Source organism: Mixophyes fleayi, chromosome 4 (genome assembly GCF_038048845.1).
Source record: "Mixophyes fleayi isolate aMixFle1 chromosome 4, aMixFle1.hap1, whole genome shotgun sequence".
In the NCBI taxonomy this organism is placed as follows: domain Eukaryota; kingdom Metazoa; phylum Chordata; class Amphibia; order Anura; family Limnodynastidae; genus Mixophyes; species Mixophyes fleayi.
In genome coordinates, this window is record NC_134405.1 from 55,035,223 (window position 1) to 55,047,587 (window position 12,365).

The following is a 12,365-nucleotide window of genomic DNA, read 5'->3' on the forward strand; positions in this document are numbered from 1 at the left end:
CGTGCATAACACTATATTTTAAATGTAATGGAGCCTAGGATTCAATTTACAATGTAACTTGATGAATGGTTTATTCCGACTTTTAATGTTAACAATTCAGGTACGTTGATCTACATAATGTACAGAAAGAAACGAAGGTTGAGAGTGTTACTGGCATTTTGCTAAGCATCTCCTATAGCAGCCTGTAAAGCACGTATTTGTCACCAGATCGGTCATGTTGCAGACTGCAGTGTAACAATCAGCTTTTGCAAATCAGAACGAATGATTGTCAGTTGGTGCAAGAGACACGGTGCCTTTCTGAGTGCTCAACAGACCCATCAGTGTGGTGCAGAAATCGGCACATGCGAGGTTGCAGGCTCTTCCTGCAATAGTGCTATGAAGTCACCCTGGATGTTCACAACCCACCCAGCAATACCCAAAGTTATGGCAGCTAATGGGGTTGAGTGCAAGGACTCGAGGCCAATATATAGCCCGTGTGTCCCCCTTCTAGACCATATCGTGTGCATACAGCTCTATCGTGAGAGGTTGGGTGGCTCTAAAAAGAGCCTTTGGGGGAGTTAAGAAATATCAGGCTGCGGCTCTTCCATCACTTCTTTGCCGCAGCTTTCTTAGCCGGACTCTTGGTAGCTTTGGGCTTAGCCACCTTTTTAGCCGGGCTCTTGGTAGCTTTAGGTTTAGCCGCTTTCTTAGCCGGGCTCTTGGCAGCTTTGGGCTTAGCTGCTTTCTTGGCAGCTTTGGGCTTAGCCGCCTTCTTAGCCGGGCTCTTGGCAGCCTTCTTCGGGCTTTTTGCGGCAGACGCCGTTGGCTTCTTCACCTTCTTCGGGCTCTTGGCCGCACTCGGAGCTTTCTTGGGCTTCTTAGGGGATTTGGCCACTTTCTTTGCCGCCGGCTTCTTGGGCTGCACAGACTTCTTGGCCGCCTTCCCTTTACTCTCCAGCTGCTTCTTATTCAGCTTGAAGGAGCCGGAAGCGCCGCTGCCTTTCACCTGGATGAGGGTTTCTTTGCTCACCAAACCTTTCACAGCCAGTTTGACGCGGGTGTTATTCTTTTCCACATCGTAACCTCCGGCAGCCAGAGCCTTCTTCAGGGCGGTATAAGAAACCCCGCTGCGGTCTTTGGAGGCGGACACGGCTTTCAGGATCAGCTCGGACACTTTAGGACCAGAGGGTTTGGGGCTCTTCTTGGCTCCTCCTGCGGCTTTCTTCGGCTGTCTCTTCTTCTTGCCGGCGCCCTCTGATAGAGGAACAGACTCAGCGGCGACTGGTGCGGTTTCTGCCATCTTCACTACAAGTACACAAATAGAAAAGTACTATCCATAGAGGGCGGCAGCAGCCTCTTATATACACTGCCGGCTGCGCTGTGATTGGCTGGTAGGCACCATCTCCTCTGTGTTTCTATTGGCGGATACGCAGACACGTAAACCCTTCCCTGTCTGAGTGTAAGGGGAGCTTTCCTCGTACGGTGTGTTTCCGTGACCGAGGAAAAGAGACTTTTATACGAAATGAGAAGACGAGCGAGCTGGTTCTCTGCACCACAACCGTCCTCCAAGGTCTCTCCTAACCCTTTATGGTCATTGCTGGACTAGGTGCTGCTAAGGAAGCCAGGAATCCCCGCTAGCAGCTCACCCATACCCCGTCGGATCTGCCCGGCATGTGACACATCTCCCCGTTTCTACAAGGCTAAAATGGCCCATCGGGGCTCTTCTCTCTCCACCTGGACCTTGTCATAAAGAAGATGCTCTTTGTCACACTCTGTACAGAGCAGGGTACATATTGAACGACATAAAGATGATCAGGACTCTTGTACACCCGGATGGTTAGCACAGGCAGATTGTATCTGCTCCCAATCCAAACAAGTTTATGACACTCTTGTCTAGGAACTAAGTTGTCATCATTACCACGGAGAGAGGCTGGTGCGGCAAGACCAGGGCCCTGGGCACATTATAAAATAACGGTTTAGTCAACTTGACATCCTGTGTTGCCATCATAATGAAGAGATTAAAGTACCATAAATGTTGCCATATGGTGTACAAAGGGGTTACAGAATCACAGTGTTATATCTTCAGTACTAAAACAGCATGGTCACATACTATTGTAATAAGTCCTGTTTTGTAGCACCTTACATGGGTACAGTGACTGACCGCTAATAGTATGAACTGCAGGTTTTTGGGCACTAGCGGTCAGATTGCAGGAGCCAGAAATACTGGGTTGTTGCTAGCACTTCTGGAAAGAAAAAACAAAAAAATAACTGGTTAATTTTGTGATTATTTTGGAATTATAGACATTTTCTAGGATTATATTAAATTGTGTGCCAATTGGTGTCTCCATTGTTTAATCACTCCCTACTACAGACTCCAGGGAGCCAAAACAGTATGGAGACCTGGGGCACGTGATGTTAAAACTCACTTACTGGTACTCTCCGCTAGATAGTGCTCTCAATCCTGATGCTGGGATAATATGTCTCTATCGGTACCCCAGCCTCCTGGTCCATGAGAACCACAAGAGGAGCTAAAAGGAGTGATGCAAGGCACATATTGTGGTTCTCTATTTATTACAAGCTGGCTAAGGGTTACAACTCCAGATGGACTGTCTGGATTGACCCTCACCTGGAAAGAGACCACAGTCTAAAAGGTCCTTACAGTCATTGGACCTTGCAAAAAAGACCTGTATTCCTTGCGTTACCGCCAAACCCGGGTGACGTTGGGACCAACCACTGCCAAATTTGGTTGCGTTCAGTATTGTTTCATACCATGTGCCATATTGCTTGTTAAATGTATATTAGCCTCTTCATTGTGCCTGCTAATCTATATAAATTGTATATAGTTATGGGAGATTCTTGCCTCAGTGTAAAGCTAACCTGTACATGATACCATATGGGGATGTGGGGAGCTCGATCCTCCCAGGCTTACTGCTGAGAACCGCTGCTTTCTCTGTAATCTGGAACTTCACTGAACCACAACCTCCGACATAATTTTTCCTCCGTGGAAATGTATTTAATTATTTGCTACAAATGCAAATCACACATAAATTAGTAATGACCATATTATTATCCATAATCCAACCTAAAACATTGGTGCTTCTTCACCCAAATAAAAATATCAAAACACTTATGAGGGTGTATAAACTAAACACCCAAGGTAAGCGATGGAATACCAGGTCTGCCACAAAGTACTCATGCACGGTATATACAATAAAAAGGTATATTATTTATTAAATTATTTTAAAACCCACATTGTAATGGTAAACACAATATGACCACATGTTGGAGATATCAGTGCCAATTAGAACATATAGCAAAGTAGGTGCACCTACACGATGTTCAAAAATCTTCAAAAATGTTGGTATATAACCAGTCCAATACAAAAGTGGAAGCTGCTCAAATCAATTTATAGGCCATAACAGGTGCTTGAAAGGGTGGGGTTAACCTGCAAGGAACATACACACAACATTTTTTCCCTCAGCACACTGCTATAGCCAGCAACAGATCTGCCATTTCTACTGTAGATAAAAATGCAAAAGTCTTTGTTGCACACATTTGCAAATGTATGTTTAAGCCATCCGCCACGCCAAGGCGCTTTTGCTAATAGGATGGTCCTACACTAAACAATGAGAGTCCCATATATTTGGGCCATACATATGTGTTTTTAAATTGAGAGCCAACTTACCAAAGAGGTAACCCAGAAGCCTCCAAACAGCAAATCTCATGCACGGTATATACAATAAAAAAGGTATATTATTTATTAAAACATTCTAAAATCCACATTGTAATGGTAAACACAATATGACCACATGTTGGAGATATCAGTGCCAATTAGAACATATAGCAAAGTAGGTGCACCTACACGATGTTCAAAAATCTTCAAAAATGTTGGTATATAACCAGTCCAGCAACTTCTGCAACCACTGCTCTTATTAATATATGGCGCTCAATAATATATGGTCTTGTGTTATGACGCCAGGGATCTGGTAAGAGACTTTGATATACCTTTGATTACACTATTTGGAATCCTGTTACCATCCATGCAAGATACCCTCCTACAACACACTGTTTATAGCTCCACACTGCGGCTCCCCGATCATTAGGGACTTTGTCTCCATGCAACATATATTATTGAGCGCCATATATTAATAAGAGGAGTGGTTGCAGAAGTTGCTGGACTGGTTATATACCAACATTTTTGAAGATTTTTGAACATCGTGTAGGTGCACCTACTTTGCTATATGTTCTAATTGGCACTGATATCTCCAACATGTGGTCATATTGTGTTTACCATTACAATGTGGATTTTAGAATGTTTTAATAAATAATACACCTTTTTATTGTATATACCGTGCATGAGTACTTTGTGGCAGATCTGGTATTCCATCGCTTACCTTGGGTGTTTATATATATATTTTTTGGGGTGCAGATCCCCAGCGTTGGTACCTCGTCTGAGCAGTCATTTTCAATACCGGAATAAGTTTTTACATTTGTTATATAAACTAAACAATGGATTGTACATATTGCAAAGCAGCAAAATCAATGCCTCACAATTAGAAGTGACCACATAGATTTCCATATGTTTAACATAAAACAGAAAAGTCAATAGATGAAGATAAAGAGGCCCCTGATCTTGGGCACCACTAATAGTATCTCAGATGGTGCCAGATCCTGGCCCAACTGACGCCTCCATCCAGAGCCTCTCCATACCCCTTCTCTTCCAAACCTTATGGGGAATATCACCCACCAGCTATTTGCAGATGAAGGCTTTTTCTGTCTGATAGAAACCTGGCACCATGCGCTCCATGGTTAGTACCTAACCAATATGCTAACTAGAAAATTGGAGCTTGGCTCAAAACCCCTCCTTGAGCATATTGAGCAAAAAAAAAAAAAAACAACTCAGGGTAACTAAACTCCAAAAGGCACGGAATACCCAGAGCACTAGCAACACTCTTATAAAACTCTACATTCAAAAGGACACCTGAGAATGAAATGGTCCATGGTCTCCACCTTCCCCATATACTCCTCCCGTGGGGAGCAACAATCATCTGTATTACTGTACTTCATGTTTCCTTGAACAAAGAGTCTACAGTGAAAAGAGAGCCAAGAGACATCCCAAAACTTTGAAGGATTTAACACAAAGTTAACCAGAGCAATCCAATCAGAGCAGATCTCACCTGGGTAGTATTTAGTGTCAGCGGCTCCCAAAAGGCTGTAATCACTCAATAATGTCATTGCTTGTACACAAATAGAGAATATATTTGCTGATGTTTTTATTTCATGCGTATCATACACACTCTGATCAATATAAAATGCGGCTCCACACAGGTCAGCAAATCTCACCAGTGAAACACATTTACACACCTCATGTAAGATGGCCAGGGCCTGGAACTGTGTACGCATCACTGTGTCTCCGGTCCTCCTACTGATAAGTTATTTGTCTTTATACATATACATTCCACATATTTCCTTGCACAGAATAACCCCTTTTCACCCTGCCAAACTACACTACTTATGTTATGTATTTATGTTCCCAGTGGGACTAGGTTTTGGATACAAAGAATTAATGTCACGATACCAATGAGGGACAACTGGATCCTGGTAGTTCTGCTGTGATTGGCGTGACTTCTGCTAGGGGGGGCGAAGTCTAACAAGCAAAAGGTGTTCGCCAGTGATTCCTGAAAGTGAATATGGACTTCGCGGCTTCCACTTGCAGGTCACGGCCCCCAAGGGAAGTTCCCAGTGAACCACGAGAGAAAGAGCGTAGAATAGGTAGATAGAGCTCACGGGAGGTACAACCGAAGTAGAGCCTCTGGAGAACTGACCGTTACTACAGGCAACCGGAGAAGAGCCGTGGTGAGCCAGTTAGGCATGCGTGCCCACATGTTCAGTTCGACGGTGGAGAGCAACGGAAGAGGACGTCGGCGAAGATAAGGCGCGGGAAACAGAAGAGGAAGGCGTTGGACTGAAGAAGACGGCGCAGATAAGTAGGTAAGACAGAAGATGGTATGGAAGAGGAAACGGTGGTAGAGAGCCCTTGTGAGGGCTAATAATTACTCTGCTTCCTGAAGACCCAGCGGAATCAAAACCCGAAGACAGCGGCAGAGCTTTGTGGCGTCGGCAGACTGGGAAATCTCTGGAGATGATCTCCGAAGACTTGGGAGCGGGGTAGGGCTCTTCTGGGCACCGCCATCCTCCTGGATCTACGCCCGCACCCCTCTCCTTACACCAATGGGCACAAGGCCCTGCCGCAATTCGGGTATTTGGCCCGTCAGACAGATAGGAGGGCACAAGCGCCGGCACAGTAAGGAGATCTGGGCATTAGCCCTTAGGTACATAGAAGCGGCATCAGGCCCCATATAGTCAAGGAAGGGGCACCAGGCTCCTTGTAGATAGCTAGGGCACAAGGCCCTTTAATTAGAGAAAATGGCACAATGCCCTTTAGTTATGAAAAGGGTACAAGGCCCTTTAGTTAGGGAGTTGAGGCATAAGGCCTCCAGTAGTGAGCAGGACTAAAGCCCTCTAATAGGTGGGCACAAGACCATTATTTATTTAACCCGGAGCAGCTTAGTGGGCACCGGCCCATGGTGTAGAGGTTCTAGGTTCTATTTAGTTGTTGAGGGGTCCCTACGCCTCAGTTGTTTAGGACGGAAATTAGATCCTATTGGTTAGTAGGGCTCTTGGTAGAATAGTGTTTAGTGAAAACTTTTTGCTCGGACCTTGACCTTTAAGGTAAGTGAAATCATTGCAGGGACATTCTCCTATCGGAAGCGCTGTACATCCCGGGTATCGCCTGCCTAGTGAAGTGTAATCTCGACGTGATTTGGTACCAGGGACACAATAGCTCCATCAACCGTCTAAATTCCACTCCACTGATGGCGGATACCGGACGCACGTCTAGCACCAACATTGCTGTTATTGACGCAGTTATCCGCTTTGCCATAGGATAACTAGTGTCATACTTGGTGCTCATGGCAAACTACTGTTGGACGGTCAATTGTTTGGTAAAAGACGTAGCGTTCTTACGACTTCCCTTCTGGGAAGATGACCGACTACCAGCAGTGGCAGTAGTAGGCGTACCGCTGCAGGATTCCTCGGATGAATCCCGGATTGAAGAGGAGTCATGCCGGTGACATGGCCTGCAGGACTACCTCCGATCCTGATCGAGGAGGAAACTGACGAGGAGGGTGTTGCTGGTGTGGATACAACAGGACCAAGGGATTTAGGTGTCCCTGTACCGATGAGGGTCCTAGCCACAGATCCTGAACTAACCACTGAACTATGAAGGTTATTCAGGTGACGTATAAGGGAGAATGTCCCTAGGTGGCCAAGATCCTTACCCCTGCTTATTTGAGCTTTACATAAGCTACATATGGCCATACATTTGTTGTCCGGAATGGGATAAAAATAACTCCAGACCGAAGAGGTGCATTTTTTGGTCTTCTGACCAAGCATGACAATGGGCTTTTTCATCCCATGGACAACAACTGATTCCCCCCCTGGTGACTAACAGACAAATATGCTCACTATGCTACAACCGTAAATATCACCTCAATATATTATATTATATATCAAACATGGCTTCACATATCTTCTTGTCGCATACCCTGAGGAGATTGCCAGCACCCAAAAGTGTGTAGAACAAAAAAATATAATGATCAGGGTGCGTCCAAAAAGGATGTAAAAATATATTTATTTATATATAAAAAGAATAAGTGACCAAGCTCACATGTATATCATCCAAATGATATGGCGGCTAATACCCGATACAATGTTACAATGAACACATTCCCAATGAGATAATAATAAAATGAGTGTCTGGCCAGTACACAGTATCATAAAAACATGTATTGTAGACCAAGTCCTGATAATCAACAAAAATGTAGCAGGAGAGACCTCACCCAATAGTAAGGTGCAGCTGCAACGTGAGGGTGAATGAACACATATCCATAATAGGATTCAGCGTGGTCTGATGCGTGATGTGTCAATTTTCCTTAATGTGGCTCTCATATAATCCCACAATGATCAATAAAGTTCTTATAGATGGTGAAAATGCTGGGGTATTTATCTCACCACTGGAAATCCCGAGAAGATAGCTGACAAACCACCGCTGGTGGACATGGGTGGTGTATACCAATAGGTATCAGGAGGAGTGTTCTCAGGTGTCGGAGTTCCGTTGTGCCAAGGAGTGATATCCCGTTGTAAAACTTCAGGAGTGAGGGCAGTTTCGGCATACACACTGAGTGAATATATTCGTCCTGAATCTTCAAAATGATGCAAAATAGTCTACTTGGAGATAATGGAGATGTGTTCTCCTTCAAATAACGATCCGGATGTGAGAGAGTCCTGACACTAACGCGTTTTGTTAGCAGTATGCTAACTTTTTAAAATATGTCTTTATATATAAATAAATATATTTTTACATCCTTTTTGGATGCACCCTGATCATTATATTTTTGTTCTCCCCCCCTGGTGCCTCATTTAAGATAACCACATCAGCATCATCCTCGTCAAGTTCCTCCTCAGCGCCAGCTACATCACTATCCTTCTCCCGGTGTACAACATTCACACCTTCATTAGCCAAATCTGTAACTGGACTGTGGGTGATCCTTCCAGCATATGCAGAGGGCGTGCTGCAAATGGTGGAAGGGGGCCATCTCTTCCCGTACAGTGATGGGAAGGTCAGGCTTCGCAACCACCAACACCCTTGGACTCGCCTTGGGGATTTGTGATGCCATCTCTTTAGAAGGCAGAGTTGTTTGCTGTGTTTTTTATGACAGCTTAAGTATTTTTTAGAGGGGGGGGAGGAGGGCTTAGATCCTTGGGTGAAGCTGAACCACTAGTCCTGAACACGGGCGAGGGCCTAAGCCGTTCCTTGCCACTCAGTGTCGTAAATGGCATATTGACAAGTTTTTGTTTCTCCTCAGATGTTTTAATTTACTTTTTTTAGTAATTTTGGTCAACTTTGGGTTTTTGGATTTTACATGCCCTCTACTAGGAGATTGGGCATCGGCCTTGTCAGACGACGTTGATGGCATTTCATCGTCTATGTTATCAATAGTGGCAGCAGGTTCAGCATTAGAAGGAAGTGGGTCTTTATCTTTCCCTACTTTATCCTCCAAATTTTGATACTCCATTATATGCAGTACACGTGTTACAGTACTATTTTTTAAATACTGCTGGAACAGTGAACAATTTTTAATAGATTGCAGTATTATTGTTTCTGGACTGCAAGAACAGTGAACATTTTTTTTATAGATTGCAGTATTAATGTTTCTGGACTGCAATAATTTTTTTTATACTTTTTTAAAAAAAAAATTATTGCAGCACAGAGCACAGGACAAAAGCACCACTGGACTCAGCAAGGACAGAGCACTGGACTGATGCACCACTGGACTCAGCAAGGACAGAGCACTGGACTGATGCACCACTGGACTCAGCAAGGACAGAGCACTGGACTGATGCACCACTGGACTCAGCAAGGACAGAGCACTGGACTGATAGACCACTGGACTCAGCAAGGACAGAGCACTGGACTGATGCACCACTGGACTCAGCAAGGACAGAGCACTGGACTGATGCACCACTGGACTCAGCAAGGACAGAGCACTGGACTGATGCACCACTGGACTCAGCAAGGACAGAGCACTGGACTGATAGACCACTGGACTCAGCAAGGACAGAGCACTGGACTGATGCACCACTGGACTCAGCAAGGACAGAGCACTGGACTGATGCACCACTGGACTCAGCAAGGACAGAGCACTGGACTGATAGACCACTGGATTTAGCAAGGACAGAGCACTGGACTGATAGACCACTGGACTCAGCAAGGACAGAGCACTGGACTGATGCACCACTGGACTGATGCACCACTGGACTCAGCAAGGACAGAGCACTGGACTGATGCACCACTGGACTCAGCAAGGACAGAGCACTGGACACAAGGACAGAGCACCACTACCCTACACACCCTCCCTCTTCCCGGATGTCAGGCGAAATGAAGATGGCGGCCGCAAGGTGAGTATTTATGACATCTGAGTCTCGCGAGATCCGACGCGAGACTTGGATGTCATAGCCTCGGTTTGGATTCGTTTGGCGCCCGGAAGTTCCCGAACAGTGCTCGGATCCCGTCGGATCCGCACTGTTCGGGTGGGCTCGGATTAGCGGAATCCGAGCCCGCTCATCCTTAATTCTAGGTACTATTTAGTTGTTGAGGGGTCACTACGCCTCAGTTGTTTAGGACGGAAATTAGATCCTATTGGTTAGTAGGGCTCTTGGTAGAATAGTGTTTAGTGAAAACTTTTTGCTCGGACCTTGACCTTTAAGGTAAGTGAAATCATTGCTGGGACATCCTCCTATCGGAAGCGCTGTCCCGGGGTAATTTTAAAAAAATACTTACTAAAATCATCTGTCATCATTGATTTTTCAGAAGATCCCATCCACCGTGACCGCTGCTCCTGAGTTTAATGTATTGTCACCCTTCATGTGTATTTTGTTACATTATGTATACTGCTACACTGTAGACGAATTGTAGCCATTGAGTTATATATGATTTAACGTTCATATAATCCTGTTTCTTATTTTAAATGATATCTGTCAAAGTGGCAACTGAACCTTAATACGATACTAGTAGAGATGGGGGGCCCAGGTACTATGCAATAAGGTTATTTCAATATGTTTGTTCAGGGTTGAATGAGGTTTTTTTGGTTTCAAAGAGTTAATGACTCATGGCTCCAAGAACCCCCCATTTGTAAATCCAAACCGGAACATGCTTGTAAAAAATGAAACTAACCCTCTACACAGACGATGGAAACAAGGCTTGTACACTGTACAAGCAACGCAAATCAAATGACCATAACAGAGATGAAAGCTCTATTTATAGTCTAAGGGGTTTTCCCTGTCATTGGGTTTGTTTTTTTTACAAGCATGTTTTGGTTTGGATTTACAAATGGGGGATCCTTCTGACACGAAGATCAGAAGATTGTGTACAAGCTTTTACATGTGGAATCACAGACATGGGGGTCTATGTGACCCGAAGAACACAAGAAATTTTCAAGCATGGACTTTTGGATATACAAATATTTTCTGGACATCTTCATGGACCTTATTTTGGAATACATATTTATATGGACATGGTTTACAGGCAATTTTGGATTAAAAGCTGCTGACAAAATAAGAAGACATATTGGTGAGTATATGGGGTTTATTTATTTTTTTATAAATAGATGTGGTATTAAAGAGAGTGTTTTGTGTTTTTATTGGGGTTTTATTTTTTTATTAAAATGCAGTGGTTTTAATGAGGGTGTTGTGGCTTTTTAAACATTTTTGTGGAGGAACTACAGGTCACAGCAAGGCATGGGTGTCAGACCATGTTGGCACTTGTGGTTCTCCAAGTGCCAGAATGACCTGGCTGCCATGGGGATGCCGATGTTTTTAGTTCTATAAGCACCAGCATGACTAGACTGTTTAGGGCAGCACAGCCTGGCTGGGGCTTGTAGTTCCACAAACAAAAATGGCATTTTTTTTTTTTCACTTTCATTGCCGTTATCACCAAACACCCACTGCCCAGGGGTCTAGGAAGAGGCTTCATGTTTTATGCATTGGGCTGATTATTCCTAGAGGGAAGGCCCACTGTTTTTTTACGGATCCCACTCCCTAGGGCATCCAACCCAGCACTGAACAACCCAGGGTTGGTTTGTCATTATGGCAGGGGAACCCCTGGCGGGTGTCCCCCTGCTATAGTGCAACCACCCCGACTGGTTTGCCTAGTGCTGGTTGCGTGAATATCGGAGGGATCCCACGCAAATTTTTACCTGATCTTTGCACAACCAGCAGCAGGCCGGCAGCAATAGGGTTAAAAGTGCTTAGAATAGGACCCAGCACATTTTTTTATTGAACAATCACATTTTCGAGATGGCTAAATCGCGTGACTTTTCAATGTAAAACATTCATCCAATCTCAAATGATTATTGGATTGTAAATGGCGATTTTCAGCTGAACATGGCCGAGTTTAATGTGATGCAAAACACGAGTAATGAACAACGATTTTACAGTTCAGACTAAAAATCGCTACTTAATACATATAGCGACTTAGGGACTCAAATCGCCAGTAATCTCCAGCGATTTGCAACGATTTTAAATCGCTGAAAAATTTGGCCCTTGGTACACTTACCCCTACATGTGCAGAAAGCATCTGAGACACCGCCCTGGCATAATATGTGGAGATATCTCAGCCCGGCCTTTGTTCAGATAAGCATTTTATAATACAAACAGAAAGTATGAAAACCACAAAATGGAGCTCAGTGGCCATTTTGATAGGCAAAAATGTTCACTATGTCCATCCCCGCCATCCCCACCCTGTCTTATCAGGAAAGGTGCAGGTG

The 12,365-nt window shown here is 44.4% G+C and overlaps 1 protein-coding gene across 1 annotated transcript; it reads right to left on the reverse strand.

Moving 5' to 3' along the window:
- Positions 1–81: 81 nt before the first annotated feature.
- On the reverse strand, positions 82–1,291 carry LOC142149852 (histone H1-like). The gene has a single exon (XM_075205154.1). The coding sequence runs from the start codon at positions 1,277–1,279 to the stop codon at positions 587–589; it is 693 nt and encodes a 230-aa protein (XP_075061255.1). The 5' UTR covers positions 1,280–1,291; the 3' UTR covers positions 82–586.
- Positions 1,292–12,365: the final 11,074 nt, after the last annotated feature.